Raw genomic sequence first — 10284 nt, 5'->3', positions numbered from 1 at the left:
TCCATTTTCGAGCATCCTTCCCCAGGAACCCGCACACTCCCTGCCGCCTGCCCGGGGAGGCGTTCCCGGCAGGCAGCCGAGAAGACGGGATTCACGGGGGCGCCCGGGGAGAGCCGGCCGGTCCCTGCCTCGCCGGCGGCCGCGCGCCCTCGGGCGCCTCTGGGCGGCGCTGGCTCCCGGCGTGGCGGCTGCAGGCGGTGCGGCCCAGGCCCACGTACCGGCCCGGGCGCCCTCTGGGCCGCGGGGCTCGCACCGGGCCGCCCCGCGCTCCGCCCGCCGACCGCGGCCGAGGCGCCCCAGGCTCCCCGCGCCCCCGCGCCCCCGCGCCGCGCCGGCGCCTCTGCCGGCGGCCGGGGGTTATGAATGGGCGCAGCGGAAGCACCGCCCCCCCCGGACGTGACGCTCGGCCAATGGAAGCGCGGGCTGCGTGGATGGATGAGGTCAGCGCTGTCGTGTCGGGAATGGAATGTGTAAGTGTAACATTCAGAACCGGGTAACATTCGGCGACCGAACGCGGCGGTCGGCGGCGATCGCGCGGGGGCCTGCGAAGCGCCGCTCGGGGCCGGCACTGCCCGCGGGGAGGACGCGCCGCCGCCGTCACCCAGCGCCGCCGCCGCCGCCTCCAGCCGGGCCGCCGCGCGTCCCGGGGGCCGGCCCCGCGAGCGCAGGAGTAAACACCGCCGGAGTCTTGGAGCCGCTGCAGAAGGGAATAAAGAGAGATGCAGGGATTTGTGAGGTTACGGCGCCCCAGCTGCAAGATGCACTAGCCGGCTGAACCCGGGGATCGGCTGACTTGTTGGAACCGGAGTGCTCTGCACGGGAGTGTGGATGAGTTGAAGTTGCTTTCCCGGGGCTCGTTTTCCACGCTGCCGAGAGGAATCCGAGAGGCAAGGAAATCACTTCGTCTTGCCATTGATTGGGCATCGGGAGCTTTTTTTCCCCCCCTCTCTTTCTTTTCCTCCGTCTTGTTGCATGCAAGAAAATTACAGTCCGCTGCTCGCCCGCCCGGGGTGAGAAATATTCAGCCCCGCTTTCTCCCGTCCATTGTGCAACCCAAAGATGAAAGACCGAAGGGGAGAAAGTTAAAGAAATCGCCCACATGCGCTGGATCAGTCCACGGCTTGGGGAAAGGCATCCAGAGAAGGTGGGAGCGGAGAGTTTGAAGTCTTTACAGGCGGGAAGATGGCGGACTGGAGCTGAAAGTGTTGATTGGGAAACTTGGGTGATTCTTGTGTTTATTTACAATCCTCTTGACCCAGGCAGGACACATGCAGGCCAAAAAACGCTATTTCATCCTGCTCTCAGCTGGCTCTTGTCTCGCCCTTTTGTTTTATTTCGGAGGCTTGCAGTTTAGGGCATCAAGGAGCCACAGCCGGAGAGAAGAGCACAGCGGTCGGAATGGCTTGCACCACCCGAGTCCGGATCATTTCTGGCCCCGCTTCCCGGACGCTCTGCGCCCCTTCGTTCCTTGGGATCAATTGGAAAACGAGGATTCCAGCGTGCACATATCCCCCCGGCAGAAGCGAGACGCCAACTCGAGCATCTACAAAGGCAAGAAGTGCCGCATGGAGTCCTGCTTCGATTTCACCCTTTGCAAGAAAAACGGCTTCAAAGTCTACGTGTACCCGCAGCAAAAAGGGGAGAAAATCGCCGAAAGTTACCAAAACATTCTAGCGGCCATCGAGGGCTCCAGGTTCTACACCTCGGACCCCAGCCAGGCGTGCCTCTTTGTCCTGAGTCTGGATACTTTAGACAGAGACCAGCTGTCACCTCAGTATGTGCACAATTTGAGATCCAAAGTGCAGAGTCTCCACTTGTGGAACAATGGTAGGAATCATTTAATTTTTAATTTATATTCCGGCACTTGGCCTGACTACACCGAGGACGTGGGGTTTGACATCGGCCAGGCGATGCTGGCCAAAGCCAGCATCAGTACTGAAAACTTCCGACCCAACTTTGATGTTTCCATCCCCCTCTTTTCTAAGGATCATCCCAGGACAGGAGGGGAGAGGGGGTTTTTGAAGTTTAACACCATCCCTCCTCTCAGGAAGTATATGCTGGTATTCAAGGGGAAGAGGTACCTGACAGGGATAGGGTCAGACACCAGGAATGCCTTATATCACGTCCATAACGGGGAGGACGTGGTGCTCCTCACCACCTGCAAGCATGGCAAAGACTGGCAAAAGCACAAGGATTCTCGCTGTGACAGAGACAACACGGAGTATGAGAAGTAAGTGGCTCGGCTGGCGGGCCTCTGCCGGTCACCCTGGGCCCTGCCCACCTGGGCCAGGTGTGAGGTTGGGGGATGGGGCGCGGCCGAGGGGCCCTCTCTCAGCCTGGGACTGAGCAGCCTGGTTCTGGCATGTGGCTAGGAGCTGGGGACCCAGAGTTGGATCTCCTCGGGCCAACGGAAAAGCCCGAGCACTTTCGTGGGCCAAGTAGGCGCCCGTGTCTCCCTCTTGCTTGGAAACCCTTCAGGGCCATGTGTCTCCTGTGAAAGGTGTGGGTTTGCTCCAAGTTTGGAGACCGCTTCTTTAGTGGGTGCGGGAGGGTGTTTGTGAGGAGGTCTAGGGACCCCGAAGAGGCTGTAAATCCACCCACAGTCTGGAGACCTTCCATCCCAAGATTGATGCTTTATTTGTTTTTCTCACAAGCTGGGGGGGGGGGGGGGGTCTGTTTTCCCCGGGGATTTCCCAGCCTCCAGTTGTCAAATTTCTGTAAGCCTTAAATTTGTGTTAGCGCTGCAAGTGTTTTAATTTTAGCTACTAAACTTTCAGTGCCTGTCTGTCCCCTACCCTCCAGGGCATTGGCCTCTGTGAAGGGATACCTCAAGCTGATCTAGGCCTGTGATCTTTCTTTCATTCATTCATTCATTCATTCATTCATTCATTCATTCATGTGCATGTTTGTATCCTGTCTCCTTCCTAGGGAGAAGCTGTTTTTAAAATCTGGGCCTCAGCCCCACTGCTGTAAACTCCAGTTGCTAATTTAGATTTTCCTTTCCCTTTTGTCTTTATTATTTGCATGTAAATCGGAGACTTACTCTTTGAATGGGCATGAGATGCCTCCTTACCCTCAGTAGTGAGGCAAGTTTTGTCTAGTTGCTAAGTAACTGAGTTGGATACTTTGTAGCCCTTCTTTCTCTTCCTTTTCCTTCCAGGAACAGTAACTGACACACGGGATTTGGGGGTCAAAGCTAGTTTCCACAAATCTGCTTTAACCTGAGCTTTGGCGGGCCAGTTCCCAAGTCGGTGGGGTCGGAGCCCCAGACTCTCACTTGCATCTGGCTGTGAAAGAGTTAGTGAGCTCCTACAGTGCATTTCCACGTTACGCCAGTTAAAAACCCGAGCAGCCTTGTGCTACCCAGGGAAGGAAGGGGAACCTCTCAGCCGAGTACAAGAGGAACTGGCAGAGGTTGGCAGATTTTGCAACTGATTCATGAAATGCAGAATAGGGGAAACGCTTCGCAGACCTGATTGGCACAGGAAGGGCTATGGTGGGAAGCAGCCCTGAAGATGAAAGGTTTGATTGTTGTCTGTGGATTTCCTCAGACACTCAGGCCTCCGTAGGAGTGATTGGAAGGGAAATTAAAGTCCTCCTATCCTCGATCATAGACAGTGAAAAAGAGAGTATCAAACACTCGAATTCCCCAACCCCCAACACCTCTTGCTTTCCAAGCATAAGAGAAAGCCCGAGGCTAGGGTCAATTATGAAATCTGTATTTCCCCCTTCTTCAGGGGCAGTTGTGTGTGGATGTTGGATGCAATTGCAATGGATTAAAATTTTCTCACAAGGGAAACAAACTATGGTTAGTAATAAACTGCTTTGTTTCCACAACATTTACATTGACCTGTTCCTTTGGGTGCTTGTAAGAAAAAAATGCTTGTAGCCTTTCAGGAATTTCTTTGTCTGGCTTATGGTGGAGTAACTTGCAATGAAGTCTAACCCTTCAGTGTCTTCTAAAGCATTCTCACTGAATTTTATGCAGGGGTCTCGGTGGTCCTCATTCTTCCAGAGCGGCTGGAGCTGAGTTCTCAGTTTAGGAAATCTGAATTGCACATTTCTTTGGGAAACACCCTCAATCCAATAGAACAATCATCTTCTTTACCTTCTTATTCCTCCAAATAAGTATTAAATCTCTACATTCTCCGCTGAAGCTTTTTCTAGAGCTTGGCAATGAAGGAAGGAAGGGTTGGTTTCCTAGAACCTCTAATTTTTGCCAATTAAATGTAACTAATTTTTGACCTCTTTGGGATCGGGCCAGGAAATCTGACACCCACACTCTTGTTTTGGTTTATGTTTAGAGACCACAAGGGGTCAGGCCCTCAAGATTGGGTCTCATATGAAAAGTGGCATTTAGTTAGGAAACCAAGTTTTTTGCTCTTTCTCCCGAGCAGGGATTTCTTTAGCAGAGGCACTTCTGGATGTTTTTCATGTTCCCCTTTTGCATACTTTCCAGCTCTAACCTTGCTCAGTAGGACGGGATGCTGCTGTGGAACGTTTATGTTCATTAGCCTGGTCTACCTGGAGTTTTAACTCCTTCCTCTCCCCGGATTGTCAGAACTCTTGGTCACTGAGTAACAGTGCTTGCAAACATCATCGCCTTTTAGTGTTGCCTTTGAAACACATGCAGATAAAGACTGAGCCCTGAAACACCGTGAGAAATAAATGCGCAGCCAGCAACTGCGTGTTGGGCTCAGAACGAAGAGCCGCTCCTTTGCTCTCTGTTGCTTTCTCTAAGTCTGTCATGCATATCTGAGATGCAGAACTCAAATCCAATGCTAGTGTCCCTTCAGGGTTTTAGAGAAGGAAGTGATAGTGAAGTTAGGTTGTCCAAGTCATGTAAGTCTGACTTCTTACTTATGACTTTTGATCTGTCACCTTGAACATCAGTTTATCCTTCTGTGGAATGGGCTTTTGACTGCTCCGGGAGAGCTGTACTCATTCATTTGGTGATGGCTTGTAAAAACACGATCAGTTTTCATCCACTTCTCTTCTTTATTAGCAAGTGCCTCTGAAAAGTCTTCAGTTTAATTTGCTCCCCAAGCAACTGACATAGAAGTTTGCTTTGGTCTTACGGGGTCAGATAATTAGATTGAAAATGTATGGTATCATGGCCTAGCTAGGGTATGACAGAATATATATAAGTGTATCAACTAAAAAAAGAAAAAAATTGCCTTTAGTGAAATTGAGCCTCATGTGATGATAAAGGTTTAGTGCTAAGGGGTTGAGGACTTCCATCTCACCTGCACTTTTGTGAAAATCAGACGTTTATTATTCAAAGTACAAAAGAAAGACACAGAATGAGGGGAAGTACTTTTTCTCCTGTAATAGCAATATTTTTGAGCGCCAGACTTCTAGGACTACATTAAAACATCCATCTTCACGACACCCATAATTAATTGTCATCAGTTACATACATTAACAGATGTCGATGATACTGGCTAAAAGAAGTGGCTGCAGCGATTACATGATTCGTAGTGAAGCTTTAGAGAAATTCTGTTTCACTCCTTTGAGCTTCTCGTGCATCCTTACAGGGCTCCTATATTTCTTGCATGAACTTCGTAGTTCAAATCCCTTGAAAGGGCATTATTGTGAAGCTTCAAATTTGGCTTTCTGAAATAGAAGAAAGAGAAGGAAATGAGAGGTGGCTTCTATCTTTGACCCCTCCAAGGAAGGCAGTGGCGAATATTTTAAGCAGCTCTTCTGGGAACAGGCAGGATTTTGTGCAGGCCTTTTTGATATGTTTCCCTGTGTCTGCTAAAGCTGTACCTCACAATCTTGGCATTTTTAAGAGTCTTGAAGCTAAGTGATCATTCAGCTTCCAGGATCCTCCTTTCACAGATGTGGAAACTGAGGGATGGAATGTTTCGGGGATTTGCTGAAGGTTAAGAAACTGGTTAGTGGCAGGGGTGGGTGAATTTTCCCCCTTGACATACAGTGCTCCGTCTTCAATTACAGATATACTTGAAAGCCCTCCAGCCACTAGGAGAGCCTTACTGATGCTGTTCTTACGGGATTTCTCTTGGAATCCTCGGGGAAGCTGATGAAGACCTTGGACAAACTTTGAAAAAAGCCCTAGGAACTACATGCATGTACAGCCTGTCACAGAATTTTCTGGGTGGATGCACAGCCGCTGCTCAGGGCATCCTCAGACTTCCAAATTCTTGCTGTAGGGCTCACCTTCTGTTTTTCATTGCTGCCTAAGGTGTAGGTGCCTGCAGCTGTTTCGCCTAAGTAGGAGGTTCTTGGACCTTGCATTTTGGACCTAAGGGATTTGGGGACTGGACTGTGACTTAACCTAACAGAGAAGCAGAATACAGATGCAGTTATAAAAAAAGAAAATGTGCACAACAAGTAGTCATTGTAAATGATTTATTTGTTTACTCCCCATCATCCCAAAGCATATTAACAGACCCCTTGAGCAAGTTCATGAGCCAGCAGTGAACCTTAGGTGAATGCTTTCCTCCTCTGAAATGAAAGGTAGAAATTGTGCTTCTTGGGTTTTAAATGTAAAATATGAGTGCCTTCCCCCCTACTCACCACAGTTGTATGAGAGCACAAAAGCATTTCTAAAATAAACCATACAAGCACAGTTTAAAAATAAAGATAGGGAACATTATGCAAAATTATGAAATTGGCAAATGTGTCTTCTGGTGCCATGGTTCTAGTTTTCTCTGCTCCCCTTTTCTTCCCTCCATCCGAACTTGCTTTCTGGAGAGGACCCAGGAGTCTCATTTACAAGGAATCCCCCAAATAAAGGTAGGGGTGCTATGTGCTACATCCGGGGACGTTTGCATATTGATTGAGTCCCCTTCAACAAAGGACTTGGTTTAGAGTAGAATCTGACCTGAACTGGGAGCCTGCAGGATTTTGTTATACGGCGAATGGCTTGCTCCTGAGGCTTGGACAGGCCAGACCGATGGGAGGCCACCTTTGGTGCTGCTGACTGAGCCAGCAGCTTTAGATGGCACACACTTGGCAGAGGGGGAAGCTGTCACACCTTCCGCTGGTGATTGTTCTCTTTGTCTACACACCTGTAGCTCTGCCTCCCCAGAAGACACTGCTAGAAAGTCACCTTGAGTATGCTAATATCACTTCAAAGATTGCACTGGATGCGGCCTGGCTGCTTTGCTCACAACCATCTTGCAAGGTGTCTTGTGAGGCCATTTTACAGATGTGTAAACTGAGACCACAGGTGGCACAGCTCGTAAGTGGCTGAACTGAGACCACAAAGCCAGGTGTTCTGGCCCCGGTTCTCTGGTTCTCACTGAGGCCTGCTGCTGCCTCTGCACAGCTGCTCAGGGTGAACCAGGTCAGGCTAAGTGGTCACTGGATTCTGCAGTCTCCTGAGCGTGTTCCATGTTCAGACGTGAACACCGGGCTCATGTGTCCGTGAGCCTAGTGACTAATTGCTTTCCCTTGGAGGCTCTTCCACTTGTGACCACATTCTTTTAATAAACAGGGACTCCCTCAAAACTGCGAGATTTGTTGAATGCCTATTATTTGAGCCTTTCAACAACGGTGTGAGGTGGGTTAAATCCCCATTTTACAGATTAGAATGCAGGCCGGAGAGGGTAGAGTAAGGTGCCCAGAGTCACATGTGGTGAATCAATGGTGGCGTTCTAACCGGGGGTCGTGGATTCCCAAGTCTGTTCTTTTTTCCTCTACAAAATGATACCACCTTAAAGGATCTAATGAAATTTCTACCTTATGCTATTTATTGTGTTTCTTATGTTATTTATTAGTGAGTGTAGTGTGCTCCAGGTATTGGTGGATCTTATCTTTGTTTCCACTGCTTTTTAAAAACACATGTTTCCCAAGGAGAAAATTTGGCTCAGGGATGTGATCAAGGTGGCCCCTAATTTTGACATTTAAGCATTGAACTCCTTAAACCCTTCCCATAAAAGCAGATTCTGCTTTTAGTTCTCTCCTAGAGATCTTCCAAAAAAGAAAAAAAAAAAAAGCGAGGAAAAGGGACAATGGGTGACCTTTGCCTTCACCGATAAAGTGCAGGGTTTCCCTTTCTAGTTGTAAGTGAACTGTGAGATGGCACAGCACTGACTGTCGCCCTAGGTAAACAGCATGTTCCAGTGGAAATGGGAGACCCAACGGAAGGTTCCATTTGTGAAAGAAATGCACCACGCCACTGCTTCCGGGTCCTCAGGCTCCGTGAAGAAGAACAGAGCTTAAGATATTATAAAAGTCAGGGGCGCCTGGGTGGCTCAGTCAGTTAAGCATCCGACTTCGGCTCAGGTCATATCTCGTGGCCCAGTCCGTGGGTTCGAGCCCCGCGTCGGCCTCTGTGCTGACAGCTCAGAGCCTGGAGCCTGCTTCAAATTCCATCTCCTTCTCTCTCTGTCCCTCCCCTATTCTCGCTCTGTCTCTCTCTCTCAAAAATAAATAAACATTAAAAAAATTTATAAAAAAAATATTATAAAAGTTACCGAGTGCCTTTGTGGAAAATTGGGAAAATAGAGAAGATATAAACCTGCAAACAAATTCCTTCTCTAATCCCCTTGACAAGAGCTCCCTGTTAGGGGAAGTAACCACTATGATCAAACTTCAGTGTAGCTGGCCTGTGAGCATACACGCCTTTACGAGGGTATCATTGTACCTCTCAGGTCCGAGTGCTTCATATGGATATGTTAGTTACTATTTAATTAATAGGAAGCAAATCATGAATTCCACACATTTTCCTTAAGTGCCTTGTTTGTGCCAGATGCCCAGGGGTTGGAGCTAGGGCTGCGGCCGCGAACAAACCACTCGACTCTCCTTCCCATTCCGGTCCGTCGGTCTTGAAGTCCAGATGTTTTTTTGCATGTTGCTTTTCTCTTTACATTATCCAAGAACATTTTCCACTTCTACTAAGTAGGAAAATCCTATTAAAATATTAAAATCGGGTGTTAATGGCTGTGTGAGGTTTTTCACTAACCCGTAGCTGGTGCCATTTACATTTTCTTAAGAGATTGGTTGTTGATTATTTCTCATTTTTATTATTACAAATAAGAGTTTTTTTAGTGTTGGTTTTTTTATTATAATTGTTATTGTTTATTATAAGTAAGTCTGTGGTGAATTTCACTGTTGTATTCGTCTCCCCCCCTCCCCCCCAGTGAGGTCTCTCAGAAAACATGGCAGAACTTCCTCTCCCCACCCACCCCCCAACTCAGTCTTTTTGAGAGGAACAGCTATTTTTGAGGGGAGGCTGTGCACCCATTTAGTGAAGTAGCCATCATTAAATGGCTGCCTAGATAAACATTTGTAGGTGTTAATTGGTCCTGCAGGGGGTCTTTGAAGCTCCCACAGCTTCTGCTCCCTTTGAAGTTTTGTTTTTGCTGGAGCCAGAAACCTAGGGGAGCCTCTCACTGAGCAGGCGCCCTCAGACTGCCTTCTCCTCACAGCTTTCCCTCAGGCCTGACCTGAGTAGATGTCATTCTCTCAGCGAACAGTATCACTTCGTCAGAGCCCTGTTTCTATTTCCTCCTTATTATTTGTATATTATTGTTGACTCCACGGTGCCTTGGAGGTGGATTGGGGCATCCACTTAAGGTCTGGACTCCTCAGTGCAAATGAGGCCCTCGTCCAAGTGATTTAAAAACCAAGACTGAAAACAAAGCCGGCCACCAGTTTACGACTAGTTCCGTTCAGGGCCTTCTCTGGCCTTCTCTGCATCGTAACTGCTTTGAACAGCAGTGGGATTTGTGGGGATACAGGGCCTCATTTTGTGTGCCTTCTAGTCTTCTCGGAGAACCTTTAGAAGACAGCCTGGGACCCCGGACCGAGGAAGGAAGTGACCCCCACAGATTCATGGATGAGGTGCTCACCCTCTGCCTCAGTTTCCATATCTGCGAGTGGAGACCCTAACACTTGCCTCACAGGGTCGTTAAGGGGTTCAGATGAGGCGGTGTGTATGGACCTTCCTTGTAAATGCTAGTGTGTTCTGCAGGGTGGTGTTATTACTAAAAACCATCTTCCTGCCATTTTCTAATCAACTGTAGTGGTTTGCTTAGTTTCATCACTTGGCTTTTCTTTTTTTCTTTTTTAGTTTTTTTAAGTTTATTTGTTTTTGAGAGAGTGAGAGACGGAGCAAGTGGGGGAGGGGCGTGGGGGGGGGGGGAGAGAGAGAGAGAGAGAGAGAGAGAGAGAGAGAGAGAGAGAGAATGAATATCCCAGTCTGCTGACTGTCAGCACAGAGCCCAGTGCAGGGCTTGAACTCATGAACCATGAGGTCATGACCTGAGCCAAAACCAGGAGTTGGACGCTTCACCGACTGAGCCACCCAGG

At 48.8% G+C, this 10284-nt stretch overlaps 1 protein-coding gene across 1 annotated transcript in view; it reads left to right on the top strand.

Moving 5' to 3' along the window:
* The first annotated feature begins 583 nt into the window (after nucleotides 1–583).
* Nucleotides 584–10284, top strand: part of EXT1 (exostosin glycosyltransferase 1) — a 285056-nt gene continuing 275355 nt past the window's right edge. Inside the window, exon 1 of the mRNA XM_053896111.1 lies at nucleotides 584–2230. Coding sequence (XP_053752086.1) covers nucleotides 1269–2230 — 962 coding nt within the window. The 5' untranslated portion in view covers nucleotides 584–1268. The remainder of the gene's footprint in view (nucleotides 2231–10284) is intronic.

The sequence above is a fragment of the Panthera pardus genome, unplaced genomic scaffold (assembly GCF_024362965.1).
Source record: "Panthera pardus isolate Hobbes unplaced genomic scaffold, ASM2436296v1 HiC_scaffold_7, whole genome shotgun sequence".
Classification (NCBI taxonomy): Eukaryota; Metazoa; Chordata; class Mammalia; order Carnivora; family Felidae; genus Panthera; species Panthera pardus.
Note: the sequence above shows the minus strand (reverse complement) of the source record. Positions and strands in the feature narration are given on the sequence as shown.